General features: G+C 37.4%; 1 protein-coding gene across 20 annotated transcripts in view; it reads right to left on the bottom strand.

The window, feature by feature from the left end:
* Dh44-r1 (Diuretic hormone 44 receptor 1) overlaps positions 1 to 15,871 on the bottom strand; it is a 42,428-nt gene that overhangs the window by 20,087 nt on the left and 6,470 nt on the right. For 8 of the 20 annotated variants that reach the window (XR_013258168.1, XM_077414208.1, XM_077414200.1 and 5 more), the window contains one exon: positions 8,987 to 9,347. Coding sequence is in view for 19 of the 20 variants with exons in the window: in XM_077414208.1 (XP_077270334.1) it covers positions 8,987 to 9,263 (277 nt within the window). In the remaining variant the exon portion in view is untranslated. Of the gene's footprint in view, positions 1 to 1,131; positions 1,238 to 8,982; positions 9,348 to 10,340; positions 10,550 to 12,618; positions 12,835 to 14,174; positions 14,267 to 14,747; positions 14,982 to 15,871 lie in introns of those variants that run through there. The other 12 variants (XM_077414205.1, XM_077414203.1, XM_077414209.1 and 9 more) reach the window with 12 other exon arrangements.

Genomic DNA, 15,871 nt, shown 5'->3' on the forward strand with positions numbered 1-15,871 from the left:
GAGACGTACACATGCACACGTTTACGCATAGTGCTGCGCGAGGATAGCTCGTATAGATGAGTGATGCGAGAAATGAGTTTCTTTTCCAACAAATTAAACGTTGATTTGCAATCAAGATATGAATCTTTTTACTTAAAAAGGAGACTTAATGTTTCACAAATAAATATTGTATTTAAATAAAAATTGTTGATGTAATAAATATGTATTTATGTTTCCAGAGAGAGGGAAGGAGGCAGAGAGAGAGAAAATCAGAATCAGACGCACCATTTATTAGACGCTCTGGGACTACATCCCCTAAAGCGTCGAAACTAAGTTACAAAAAGAGTGTCGAATAAAATATAAAACATTCGCGTGCATTCATATATATAAAAAAAATAACTACAAATGAAAGATATAAGAGTAAAGTAAGTAAAGAAAATACAGATACTAAATAGGACGTCGTACCACAGTAACTTAGCGTTTACAACTGAAAAAAATAGCCATAGCTATAAAAAATGATTTACAAGAGCCGTAGGGCAAAAGATAGTTTATACACACGAATCTCAAGATACGCTCAGGTCTATCGACAGAAATCTCATACACCTAAAAATGAGAACAGGAATTTATATAATTTCGCCTTGAAAGAGCCGCGACACGTCGCGTTGCGAATGTCGGAAGGGAGAGACGTCCACAGCTCGGCAGCAGAGAAACAAAAAGATCGCTTAAAGAATTCAGTACGGCAGAGCGAAAGGTTAAGGACATCGCGGTCGGAGATCTAGTATTCCGCTAGAGAGAAAGAGAGAGAGAGAGAGAGAGAGAGAGAGAGAGAGAGAGAGAGAGAGAGAGAGAGAGAGAGAGTCAACTCTAGACTAGTCAGAGGTCTTTTTAGCTTTTATTATCATTCTTAATTCGCCTTCTATTCTTATGTCCTCTTATATGAATAAGCATTATATTAATAAAATCGTATATAAATTTGTGTTTATCATTCTTCTCCAAAGTGAACAGTATTCATCCCCATCTATTTATAACGTGTACAAAATATTGCTGTCGATCTTGTAGTAAAAGTAACCAGCAAAATAACTATGTCGTGTTTGACGGCTTTTTCACTGATTGAATAATAAATATTCATAAACGATACGTTGCATTACGTACCACGCCCATTGTACGCCGCTGCCGCAGTCGGTCGATGCAGCTTATCGGCCATGCAATCGTAAATATCGTATATCTGCCTCAAAGCGATCAATCCTCAAAAGAAAAACTGCAATAAACTGTCGAACTAAGTTGTAAATGCAACTTATAGTCGCAAAAAGGACGTGACTATGGCTAGGTTTACACCCTGACGTTAGGCCGCGGCCTATAGGTACCTCAACGTCGACCTAACGTATTTAGGCCGCCTGCTGTAAACATTTGATAGGCGGCCGAAACTAGCTTCAGGTAAGACTTTAGGTTGACGTTGAGGTATAGGCCGCGGCCTAAATGTCCCGGTGTACCCGTGCCCAATATGCTTAGAACGAGACATCAATCCTATATACCTATCTTTTGTCGTATCTCCTACACACGCTACACCAAGTAAATACTAAGTTTACGTTGACGTAGTTTTGTGACAAATAAATATATATATTTTTTTTCATATTTATATATATACACACACAATAGTATACTAATTAATAATAACACGTAGTAATAGTAGTAGTGTCGTAGTAACAGTAATAGCAATAATAATAACGAAAATAGATAAACGTGTATAAACGTGACAGCCAACAAAAAATAGATATTACAGATGCAAAGAAGAAATTACAAAAACCCTCTGTATGCAAATAATCAAGTGTTAAAAAAGAGTTTTTACTCATTATTTTTATTTATAAAAGTTTTTTACGCGATCCCCGTAGGGTTACACGTCTTATCCATCACCATTCTCCTCTCACTTAACCCTTTGGACCAACACGGCTTAAACGTCTCTTCCCGAAAGACGGTGCCCGCAGTTTGCTCCGCACAAGAGCCTTTCTTGCACGGAAGGCGCAGCTTTCTCGAAAATAACGTCCACGTTTACGTGCTCAAGTGGACTCGAACCTGGTTTCTCTCTACCACTCTAGACCACACTGCCGCCCCACGTTCTACTCCGTATTTATTGAAGTAGATTTTTTCTCCAAAAAAAAAAAAAAAAAAAAGCACGAAAAAACAATAAATAAATAAAATAACCGATAAAACAAACAGTAAAACAAAGAAAAAAACGTAAAAGTTAACCATATGACGAGACAGTTTTTACTTTTTTGCAAGTTCGTACACACACACACACAGTCTTATCAAAGATTCTTGTTTTTGATGTCACCACCTTAAAACGTAAGTGTTACAAAGACGTGTTCTCAGGCATTCTCTTTTGTCACGTCAAGCATGAACGTAACATGCATTTAATATCGCCAGCTTTATACAGAGGCCGTCAGGTAATATTCTGCAAATATCAGTATATAAAAAGGTAAATAAAAGCACGTAAATAGGGATAAATGTTTTACTCTGTGTCGCGTTGTTAAACGTAGGACGTATTAGACGTACTCGTCCTTGACGTCAAATGTTATATCTGTTGCTTATAATAAATTTTCAAGTAAAAAAATAAAAGTTCAAGTAAAAACATCAACTTTTACTTAAAAAATTTGACCTTTCTCTCTCTCTCTCTCTCTCTCAAAAATATATATTTTTTCTTTTTTTATTATTTGATTGGTCTATCGAGCTTTTCAGTATAGAATATGACACTATTTTCTAATGTTTCGACCCGAGAGAGCAACATCGTGGCACTGGAAACTTCAAACTCATATTCTCGAAAATGGACCATACTCTTGGGAACTATGTAGGTATAACGAGAAACATTTTTTCCCTCGGAACAGTTTACGGCGTTAATTTAAATAAGCACGCAGAGCTGTTTTCCATTTTGCGCTCAGCTTGCACCGTACGTTATGTAGTGGCGAGGTCTTAAATGAAGGCAAAATGACGTAACGTTAGTGAACGTTAAGGACGAGTTCATGAAAAAAACTTGATCGATATCCGTACTGTACTAAAAATACTGCGAAACTTACGTTTATCCATTTTCATCGCAAGTGTGTCGATGCACTATTACAGAAATCAGAATCACTTCGCGACGACATAATTGAGAGATGACGAAAGGTGAGCGTAAAAAATGATGTTGTACCAGATATATATACCTACGAATTTTTTTATTTTTATATTGGGTAACATTCGTACCATGCATTGAGGAAAAAATAATTTAACGGCGAAACGTTAATAACACACGGCGTTTCTCGGTAAACACTAAACGTGTGACCGTTTGAAACGCCTCTGTACTTAAACTTTTTTTATACGTGAACTATATAATTATGAACTATATGATGATGAAAGGAAGAAAAGTTCAAAGTAAATATTATAGATAAACATTCGCAAGTCTTTCAACAAACATGGCCATTTATGTCGTTGCTAATACATACTCTTATTTTTTGCATATACGTGCATGTGTATGTACATTTGTATGTTAAACATGCGACATCGCATGCAGGATGTGACACGTAATTACCACGTTATCGAACGTGATTAATTGGGAAACACGACCAACTACGTAACGGGAAGGAGAAAGGAAAAGGAGGAAAGTACGAGCTTAAATGACGTATTCTGAATCACGGCATTTTTCCAAAGCTGGCAAATAAGGTAAATGTACCAATGCCTGGACAGTCTGCGCACACGTATACCTATATGTCTGGACATTTTTATCATTTTAGTCCTTAAATAAGTTATAACGCGAATTAAAATCAAAGATAAAAATATTTTTCTTGTACTATATTTTTAGTCATTACAAGCGTAGTATCAAAAGTACGTATTAATATTTGTATCGTTGGACACGTGTATAATACAGAAAAAAAATAAACCTCTCGCGCGCGTTTTACAATGTTAACTGCCGTGTGAAAAATATAATATCTCCGAATAAATGTTTCCGAACTTTTTCACGTGCATGTGCGTCGATTTCTGGTGCAACGTGCCTGACAGAAGCAAAAGGCCACGTCAGCGGATAGACATCGTAAAGGACACGTTACGGGCACATATATGTATATGTGTATAATACCGATGCTCAAATCGAAGCCATCCGTGAACGAATGCTCCTTTGTGGCCATTTATATATTGAGTTCCGATGTAAAATGAAAAAACATCCTCACGCGTTCTCTCATGCCTCTCTTTTCAAGCTTTATTATATAATAATAACGATATATGATAGAGAGAGAGAGAGAAAGAGAGAGAGAGAGAGAGAGAGAGAGAGAGAGAGAGAGAGAGAGAGAGAGAGAGAAAAAGAGAGAGAGAGAGGGAGAGGGAGAGGGAAAGAGAGAGGGAGAGAGAGAGAGAGAGAGAGAGAGAGAGAGAGAGAGAGAGAGAGAGAGAGAGAGAGAGAGAGAGAGAGAATATGCAGTCTCGTTCTCACGAATGATATCGTTAACCGCGAGAAAGCGCCGTGTTTTAATTAATTTAACTCGTAGCAGAGGTTTTTGAGTGCCTCTTTCTATATCGGCATCAGAGAGGGGGAGAGAGGGTGAGAGAGAGAGAGAGAGAGAGAGAGACCTTTAAAACCACCTTCGGCGGTTCTCACAATCACGTGCTCTTTTCGAGCGACCACGAGCGACGGCAGTGGTGGTAGACCAACCCTTTTGCGATCCACATATAAATCACGTATTAAATTACATTTCTGACAATCCACAGAATCATAAAGTGACATACCTACGTTCGATCTTTTATTTTACACGAATATTTTCACATTCGTGTGTGTAGTTGGTCGAAAACTAACATAACGTCTTTTGTTTCTTCTAACAAAAAATAGTTTTTTTTTATTATTATTAAGAAAATACGTGAAATGTTAACTCTCAACTCAGAATCAACATCTTAGATCGTGCCCGATAAAAACGTGTTTTAAATAAAATGATGTTTACGCATGCAAGTATCTAGTTGTGTAACGTGTCGTAACCATTATATATACCGTACATGAATATTATAATATAGTTAAATATCGATCATCAGGGTTAAAAAATCAATCAGAAGTTATGCGATATTAAATCATTCGAAAAGAAAAGTTTCGCGTAACTAATCAAAAAGAAAGATTTCTCAGATAGATATGCGACGCATTCGAGCTAAGAAGGTACGTAACGTTAGACGTAAAGATACAAATGATAATAAATATTCGCAGATTCAAATGATAATATAGATATTAGAAGGTACATATCAAAGGAAAACGCATAAAATAATATTACCGTTGTCGAGTGGCATCTCGCGCGACGTACGTCACGAGAATCGACACAAACTACTTCTTCTATCTCTCTCTCCCTCTCTCTCTCTCTCTCTCTCTCTCTCTCTCTCTCTCTTTCTCGCTCGCTCGCTCGTTTGACTTTGTCACGACAAAAATTGAGAGTTACAGATTTTTGAGTTATCAGAGTTACATTCCAAACGTTTTCGTTCCGAATTTTCCCAGCGTGACGTTCGTATTTCTAGTCGTGGTCGCATCAAATCGAGTTTCGGTTGACCGCGATCGCTCGCGACAAGACGTAAACACGTTCAATAATTATACAATACATAATTTACGATCGTCAATCGTAAAATTTTTCAATCCGTATAGTCTCAATTTTAGTAAAAAAAAAAAAAAAAAGTAACGTATTCTTTGCAAAAATACAGGTTTCCACGTCGTGCTTTCAAACTTAATACGCTCGGACATACAACAAAATATATGAATTATTTAAATTATAAATATTATTTATAAAATAAATATTATTCAAATTAAGTGGATTAAAGAGATTAAAAAAAGACATTCATATACGTGTAACGCGTACGCGCTTGAGATTACAGGATGACCCCATACTATTTGAATGTAAAATGCAACGTACTCAAATAAAATGCAAATACGCTCGTGCGTATAATTTTGCGTAACGTTCGTATGATTTACGTATATAACGTGTCATATACGTATAAACTGCATGAATATAAATTATATATTTAATACAATCTGAATAACGTGTTAAAAAAGATTCGCTCTCACAACAAAATGATCAAAAATAGAGGACGTGTACCTAATATACCCCCTATAGTGTACCCTATTTTTAAAAACTAAACGTTTGACTAAAAACTCCTATATAAGAATATAACTAAATCATTTTATTCTAGGATTATCGTAATATGATCTCCATGGCATAAATGTGTTCAAAATTTACTTTGACTATCTTTTCTAAAAGAAAACAAAAAGTAATATTTGACGACATCGAAAAAAAGTGTTCTTTATATCGCACCCTTACATATTTTTATTAAAAATACACGTATGACACACAATATATGCTGGAAATAGAAACAACTCAAAATAGGGTTGGTAAAGATATCCGCTTTTAACGATTAAGAAAGCCCATGGGATTTCACAGACTATAGGACGGAGTACGATGGTCAGCATCCCGCCTGGGCCGCGTTACTCTCGGAAAAAGATCTTGCCCACTCCGTGGACGGGAGACTGAGGGCGATCGTCAGAGGTATTAGAAACAGACCAGTTAAGAAAAATGGGTGATATAATGAACATTCCTAGAGGGCAGACGTAGGAATACTACAAGGAAGAAACATAACCGCGTAAAGCATCACAGTACGGGCACGTAGCAACAACGATCTCTAATCTATTTAGGAATAAACGTAGACACACGATCACACATGTTTTCATGCATGCAGAACGTCGTTCTTGATGCATATCTTTTTGCTGTATTAATAACGGAAGATACCTCTTGCGAAATTTCGATTGTCGTTGACGCTATATAAACTGCTACTTTTTATATCATATAATTCTGACTGAAATAAAACAAAAGATCGTCTAAAAGAACGTTGTTCAACAACTTCCACTGCTTACTGACAGAATGCAACATGTAACAGAACGTAGGAATAACAAGGGCGATATTAGGCACAGTTCCATATTATATATATACATCTGATTTCCACGATTTGTGTTCACAGAGTATTTATTATTCGACTTTTACATTATTAAATAAAGAATAAATCGAGATCACAACTTGTTCATATGCGTGTTATTACGCTGCTCTCTTTTGTCATTTTTGGGACGACGCTCGTGTAGTCTAAGAAGGCACTATATTACACCATTAGATCAACGTATTTTAGTTTAGATACGTATAATTTAAAGTATGCTAGTTAGATAAGATATTCAGACAGACAAAGCAAAAGTGTATAGTTTGTTCTTTGAAATATATCTGTTTGACTTAAATTTTACTTAAATAGATTCGTGTGTGTGTGTGTGTGTGTGTGTGTGTGTGTGTGTGTATACCGTGCACATATTAAATAGATATTAAAAAAATCACGTCCGCGAGATCGATAAACGTCCATCGTTTAAAATTTAAAGATCAATCTCAAAAGAGCAAACTTTAGCGCGCTCTCGCTTGATTGGTTGAAGCCAAAATCAACGTAAAACTTTGTCTCGAGTCTTGACCGTCGCGCTATCGACCTTACGGTTCTCTTTTCACGCGTACGCAAGAGAATGAGAAAAGAGAGAAAAACTTTTGTATTTTACGACGGTCGTACGGTGACACTCCCTTTCTATCCCTCTTTTTATTTTCGGTCATGCTCTTTCCAGATAACTATCCAGATAACTACGGCTAAACGAGCGTTAAAAAGATATCTGTTAAAAGTCTTAAAACAATCTAAAGTCAAAGAATATAATGATAAAAAATGCTGAACGTTATGGCTTGATAAAGTCAAGAAAACATATACGTTTAACACTTTTATTATTATACTTACAACCATAAATACTTACTGTTTTATAAGAAATGTTTCAAGTTTAAACACACGTATAAATTTTAATCGTTAAATAAAAAAGTTTTAAATTTAAAAAATAAAAGAAAAAATATGTAAAACATTTATAAATAAACGAGTAGAATATTCTTTTCTTATTTCTATAATAGATTTTACACTATGTGTGTGTGTGTGTATTATGAAAAAAGAATTTTGTTACCCTATTTCGTGGTTTATTCAAGTCACATTATATATAATGTGTGTGTGTGTGTGTGTGTTTTATAGTCAAGTTATATATAATATAAAATGAAAATAATACTTTTTCGGCTTCGAAAACTTTACGTGAGTTAAACTTTGCCAATACAAGCTTATTTCGACCCAATCTGGATTGAGATTATTGCCATGCAAATTCTTTCTTCCTCCCACCCTCCCTCCCTCCCTCTCTCTTCCCCCTCTCTCTCTCTCTCTCTCTCTCTCTCTTTCTCTCTCTCTCTGCTGTCGTAGCTGACTTACTAATGAGCTTGGATCAACGTGAGAGAGCTGAGCTCTATCGTAACCAGAACAAGATCATAATCTGTCATCTAAACATAGGTTCAACATTGTTGCGATATTCTCGGAAATTTTAACAAAATGCCGTCTGTAGAATTAACGTGTGTAACACGTTCGCGTACACGTAAATTTGCATTTGAAAACATGGATAAAATAAATCGATATTCGCGGTTTTGACAACGTTCGAATGAGAGTTCCATTTAAATAAACAATATCGGTTCTACTTGATGTCGTACCTTTTGACGCATGATGAAAACACGCGTCGTCTCGTATGTACACTGACCGGCAGGACGGCCTGGACATTTTGATATGTATATGACATATATGATACATGTATAGGTATTATGTCCAGGCCGTCCTGCCGGTAGAGTGTATACAAACACGAGATCTCCGCAAGACAGTGTATATAGCACGATTCAAATAACGTTTTAATTTTATTTTTATTTGCGAACACGCGGGTATATCGCGCTTACTATACTAGCGAAAAACGTTTTCTCGTAACTTGGCAGTTTTTCAGTTTGTTTCTAACGTTAGTGTCGTAATCAAGCCACGGTCGCTATTTCTAGAATAGACGTAGAGATGGATATTTTGCTATTAATTATGCTTCGTTTTGCTGCCGCGTATAAACTTGGTAAAGATGATAAACATTGTAAATAAAGCGCGTACTCACGAGTGTTGTCGTAAGGTATTCCGTTGAGCTCGTCGAAGCAGGGGATAGTAGCCAAGGTGCCGGAAAGTGTCCGGGGCCAGCACAGTATGGTGTCCCAGCTTACTTCACATTCTTGCTGTTCCTGCTTCTGGTTTTCGCGTTCCTGATATTCACGTTCGATACACTTGAGCTGCTCGGCGCTGAGCGACTCGTTTAGTTCATTAATGTAGTTCAAAACATTCAACACATAATTGCCGCCGACCAGCGGCTTTGTGCCGTTCGTAGGGAACAAGGCCATATCCGATCACCGCGTCGAACCCTCGTAGAGCGTTATTCTTCTCACTGAGATATCTCGGATTCGAGAAGATCTATCTGAGTGTATCTAGAAAACGAAAAGAAAGACGTCCTCTAAAATTCTGTAATATTGTAGTACCTCAAAATGTTTTTATCGTAACAAAACGTTGCGCTTAAAGAAAAAGTTTATACATCCATTTACACACGTATGTATAGTATATATATATACACTTATTTATACGTATTTATTTATCAACAAGAGTGGTAAAGACTTTCTAATGTACACGCTTGCAATCGTGATGAACCAATAAAAAGCTAAGATACGATGAGAACGACATGTAACTATACGTGTATTTCAAAGAGTATAGAGCACGATAAATAGACGAAAATGAGTAGGATCCCAGACAGCACCATGTCCAAACGCGCTAGTTGACATTCTCACAAGAACGTTTCGCACAAAACGCGCGTTTCGAATGTTATTTGGGCGGTACTTCTCGCGTATAACGTCGGTAAGTCCAAGAAGAAGACTCGATAGATCTTTTTCTTACCAAGTTCATCGAGAGTTTAATATTGTTGAAACTGTTTTCCAGAGTATACGAGATGGACGACGGCAAAACTTTTTCACGAGTTGCTATAGAGTAAACCGTATACGTACATACGTCTATATCTTAAATCTATTTATTTTCTCTGTCTCTCTCTCTCTCTCTCTCTCTATCTATCTATCTCGTAATAGACTAAAAATAAAAGATACGAAGTCTAATACAAGTTTTCGTTGTCTTGACGAACTACAAAAAGATGAGTATTCAAGATATTGAATCTTTGTCATCAGTATATAAATAACATATCACGTACATCTTTCATTCTTTTAATTTCGCCAAAATTAAATTTGTATTGTGTTCTTTTCACATTCTTGCTTACTAAAAGTATAGTAACGTTAAAAGAGATTAAGATTATGGATTCGAGAAAGGACAACGTTCCATTGGATAAAATCACTGGAAACTCGTCGGAACGATAAACGTCTTCACATTAAGCGAAACATCAAGTGAGCGCCTAATTCTAACGTGAGATATGTTCTGCTTACGTAGGGAGGTACTCTTACGTAGAAGGATTATATCTCATTAACGTTTCAGTGTTGCGTTCTCTTGATTTATCGTCGGCTGCGAATTTTGTAGTTGTCCATGTTGGTTTACCAGTAAATACCATTGATAACGTAATCACCATTACGCACTAGTTTCTCTTTATCCGCCGACATACGCTTAATCTTTAAAAGATAAACCGAGAGAGTCAAGGTGTTTTCTTCTTTCTGACATGTAATTATCCTCTTCGCATACACTGTAGAGGATAAAGTTCTTTCGTAAGAAATACACTCCGTGAGAAAGAGAAAATTACGATATGAGATTCCTGAGGAAAATTTTCTAACCATTTTCCGAAATATTTGAAATAACTTAAAAAATAATTGAAAATAACGACACTATGACGAAAAGCAGTCACGTATTTTCTCTTTTCATTTCATTTCATTCACCTAAAAATTATTGACGCGTATATATTCGGACAGAATATCGCGACTCGACTCCTTCGCACGTTCTCACGTCGCGTACGCTTTGAACTTTTGAAGTACGAGATGCGTGCTCGGAGCTCGGCGCGACTGTCAAACGGTTGCTATCCAAACGGATCATCCATCACGAGGCTCTTGGTTCACGAATATGCCACTTCGGAACTATTAGACAAAGCTCTTGGATACTCGAAATCAATAATATCGACCGTCAATAATGCTAACGTAATAGTCATTCCTACAGACGCAAGTCACCGTGTTGGAAGCTGCGGCAACTCGCCGTCTCCCATTATTCGGAGAAAGTACCCCTCTCGTGGCGGTGCTTCAAGATAGTGATCCTGGAAGCATAGGACAAATATTCCGAACTCTGCATATTAAACTCTCACACGCGCATCGTTCTATACTCCTTCTTTTTAGCATATAATATATTCTTTCTTTTATTATATATTATACGACGCATCTCTCTCTCTCTCTCTCTCTCTCTCTCTCTCTCTCTCTCTCTCTCTCTCTCTCTCTCTCCACTATACGCAATCATACGCGTCATAAACGTTAATATGTAACAACGCAATAATATATACGCATGCGTTATAATAATACAACTTGGCAACCGAGTACTCCTTTATCTATATAGTTTTTCACGTATGACGACATTGTAACTGATGTTGTATACTGTTTATGACGCGCCAATGCGTTTCACACGCTCGTACACGCACGCGAGGTGCGTAACGTAAACGCGGACGCAAGTTGTCTTTAGTATGCGTCGTACGTACGTAACTGCAGACGGAACCAGAGCAACGCAATGTCATCGTAAAAAGCTTGCAAGCGCTCAAGTTTTAATTTACGAAAGCTGGCGTCTCTTTCAGCAGGCGTTCTCGAGAGAAGTCCTTCGTTTATCGACGCACGGTCCAAGTTTCATTCGTTCGCTATTTCATTCTTTTACTCTTTTATCATTTTGGTTCTTTCACCTTTTTCCGTCTTTTATACGGCGAGCCACATAGAAAATATATGAGCATATCATTTATATTTATAACGTTATACGCGCATATATTCATTTAAACTGTACCGTAAATGTTTTTTCGCGATAGAGACGTGAGTATTGATCTCCCTACGTGAATATTTCTACTTTCTTTTCGTTTTTTCAAAAAATATTTTTAAAAGATATATTAAGTCGAAAAAAAAGAAAAAACAAAAAAGGAAAGACGTTAACAATAAAACATAGTTCGTGTTAATAAAACTTATCGACGCCGTAACGTTTGAGTTTCGAATATTTTAGAACGTTTATCGTTCTTTTGTTTTTTTTTGTGCTCGCCTCGTCATTTCTTTCTCTCTTCACTTTAATCCTAGCTCGCCACACTCCGCGGTCCACAGTGTCGGCCGCTGAACATTTTTCGATTTTCTAGGTTTCATATATAATAACATAATTTTCTACTTTCTTTATATCAAGTTCTGGTTTTTAAACTCAACGTATTTTCTTGACCTCTGATATTATCTTAAACATCTCATTCAACGTCTGTATTTCGTTCTACGTTACATAAAATTTAAAAATATTACGTAGAATAAAAATACGACAAAGCGACAAACGCAAGCGGTTTCACGGACCGGAGTGTGGCGACGTAAGGACTCGAAAATAAGTGTGGCTTAGCTAAGGTTAACACGCAGTTTACATCTCCTAGTTGTAAGTAAGTATAAGCGTCGCTTGCTGTCAGAGAACGTGCTGCTTTAAAAAAGTTAAAAGGAAACAACTCTTGTGTGTGTGTTTTCGTCCAATTTTTGATTGTAATAAAACGTAAATATTATTTGTACTTACGTCGCATTTCAAAGAAACTATATTTTCTTATCCAGCACGACGCGTTGATCTCGCAGTTTTATCTTCGATAATAAGGACGCGCGCTCCTTCCTAATCTTCGAAACGATGTACCCGGCTTCCGTAATCTTTGCAAGAGACGCGTTACTTAGTACTCTGGGAATGAGTTCCGGCGTGCTAATTTAAAAGCGCGTACTACGGCGCGCAGAAGCGACGTCCCTTCGTGCCCGAGAGAAAAGGGGAGGAAAGGGAAAAAAGAGACTGTATAAGCTAAAGAGAGTATATGTGCGACTCTTAACCATCCGCCAAGACACGCGCTTGCGATATCTTTATATATTCTTTATCCTCTAATCTTTCGCGTCTGTTGTACAGCGACGATTATCGCTAAGGAGTTAATTTTTTATGTGTATTATATAACGTTTATTATTAAAGCGACAACTGTCTGACGTGTCCAACGTACGTGTATCCGTGCATGTACCTACTTGTATAAACGCACGGTCACAATACTACGATATATAGGATGATTTTATAAGAATTATATATACATATTATGAATTTTTGTCCGTATAGAGGTTTCTCACGCAGGCTCGTTCCAACGAAGACAAGTGTCACAAGTTAATATTTTATCACACACATAATACATTTTACATTATACGTATAACCATTCTCTTTCTTGAAAACGACGTCTCTTCTATAATACCGAGTAATATCATATCGTCGTCGCGTTTGTCGGTTAATGATATGACACACGCGACCACTACCAGCCGGCGCGCGGCGCGGCGACACGTGTTCCGGTTCCGGAACCGGAACGAGCAGTCACTAAGTACCGCGCCTCGACTGCTTTGGCATGACGACACGCGACAACGCGGTTTTACGTTCTACGGCTGCTGCGTCTACACCAGACCACGTGGCACAATTATTATATATTTTCACGTTTTATAATATACCGCGCTACAATATCGTTGTTCGCTTACCCTCTTAACGTTGCACTTTTAAACATTTTTAAACTCTTTATTTTTTATCAGAACTTAAAAGTCAAAAGTTGTAGCACCGCTTTTAAGAAAGTTCTTAAGAAAAAAGCTGACTCAACATTCGCAAAAGAAAATTCGCCACAACGCAAATACGTAAATACGGTTTATCGCGGGGTACTCTGTCTATATACGTTTAATTTATATCAATACCATATCTGACACATGTAGATCAACCGGTACATCGTTATGCAAGTTCTTAGATACACGTATTACAAGTTGATATTGAAATAACGTAGACGGATATGAAACGAGTCTATCTGTGTGTACATATCGCAGCCCGAGAAGAATACTATGTCACACGTTAAAAAATTCGATTTTTAGTTAAGCCCATAAAAAGTATGCCTATGTGCTGGTCTACAACCTTGCTTTAAAGAGTATTTAAGCTCTAAGCTGTAAGAACGTGACCACGTACAGTCAAGTATTATCTTCACATTTTATTGTGCGTGGTCACGTTCTTACGGCTTAGAGCTTAAATATCCTTTAAAGTTAAAGCAAGGTTGTAGACCAGCACTAAAGTGTATGCCTTACATGCTGTCACAAGCCATGCGAAATTCGCTGCGCGGGGCAAAAATGTCGTAGGTTTTTTGGGGTTTTTTTTCGAACCGGTCGTGTGTGGTTTCCTGCATAAATAGTACTGTGATAGTGTCTTAAATAAATTACGTGACAAGTGACGCACAGCAGACCTCTTCGAGAAACAGTACAAGTTTCATTATGTCGTACGTGTATGTGCGTTATAGTACGTTCACAACTAAAAGAAATTCAATTTTGTTTTTCCCATCTCTTGAAACGTGTATATTTTTGAGTTGTGACAGCGCTCCTCTCGGGGTGCGACATACATACAAAATGAGAAAAAAAGTTGTTAACTTGACCAACGACGCTCACGTGATCACCACCTTCTAACGTGAAACATTTAAGCATTCAAGTCAACGTAGGTCATGTTAGATTTAAAATATGTCGTATTTAATTTAAATACTTAAATATTTCAATTAAAAAAATAGTAAAATCAGTTGAACGCATTTAGTCAAGTTAACAACTTTTTTTCTCACACGCAGTGTAAAACGAGATATGTAAGAATCTTAGTAGAAGAAAATCGAATTTCACCATCCAATTTCTTTTGTAATGTATCCTTTGTAAAGCACCAGTGCAAAATATAATTTGTACCACGTTTAACAAAGAGTGCTGCGTTCGCGCGCGGTCTCACACTCCGCGATGGATTTCTAGGGCCGGTGCCTAAAGTCGACGATGGTCGACAATGGCGACTGAGACTGAGCTGCTATCACAGGAGCGAGTACAGGACAAGGAATATGGACGAGCATGCGCCACCGTTCGCGACTCCTCTCCACAGTCTCTCCACCTCGATCCACGTTCCACCGCTCCTTCGCGCGGGGAGCATCGTCGCCGCGGCCGGCGCGGCGCGGCGCGGCGCGGCGCGCGCGTCAACGGGGTTGTCGGACGCGTCACCCCCGTCATCCCACGTCGAAGAACAGCAGATAAAAAAGATTTCTCTCTCTCTATTTAAATTTCTTTTATCCTATTAAAACTAAGACTTTATCGGAAATTCTCCTCGTCTCACCTTCGCACGTATATCAGGATCATCGATAACGGAGCAGTCCACGGAACGTAAAATATAAAAGAAAAGCTTTGGAGAAAAAGAGAAACGTAAAAGAGTTGCCGTCTTTCTTCGACGGAAACTGTAGCGTCCGTATATATTAATTAATAATTATGTACCTATACAGCATATATTGTACACCGTGTACTCAATCGCACGATACGTTTTGTTCAAATGGCAAGCTCGAGGCTCAAATGTCACTTTCATATCTCGACAAGTATGCAAAATATGATATCCAATGAAATTTTGGTAAAAAGATATAGATGGGTAAACTCACTTTCCGACAAGTGCGAGTGATATCATCGTGCGTCTCGCATCGACGGTCTGCGCGGAACATTGAAGGAACCTGTAGCTGCTACTGATTGTGAGTATTACGAGATACCCCTTTGCCACCTCTCCTGGTGGAAAATAATTTTTCAAGAATGCTCGCTATGTATAAAATATATCGATCGATATATTTTACTACCTTTATATAATATTTAATTTTTCGTTTTAAAATAAAAATCGATATTTTTTTTCAAGACTAACATTTTTCTATAAATGACATTTTAATTAAAATACATTAGATTCTTTTATTTATGTGCATATTGAAATATCCACGTTCAGATAAAAGTCG

Source organism: Temnothorax americanus, unplaced genomic scaffold (genome assembly GCF_048541705.1).
Source record: "Temnothorax americanus isolate GAGA-0224 unplaced genomic scaffold, ASM4854170v1 Scaffold36, whole genome shotgun sequence".
Classification (NCBI taxonomy): domain Eukaryota; kingdom Metazoa; phylum Arthropoda; class Insecta; order Hymenoptera; family Formicidae; genus Temnothorax; species Temnothorax americanus.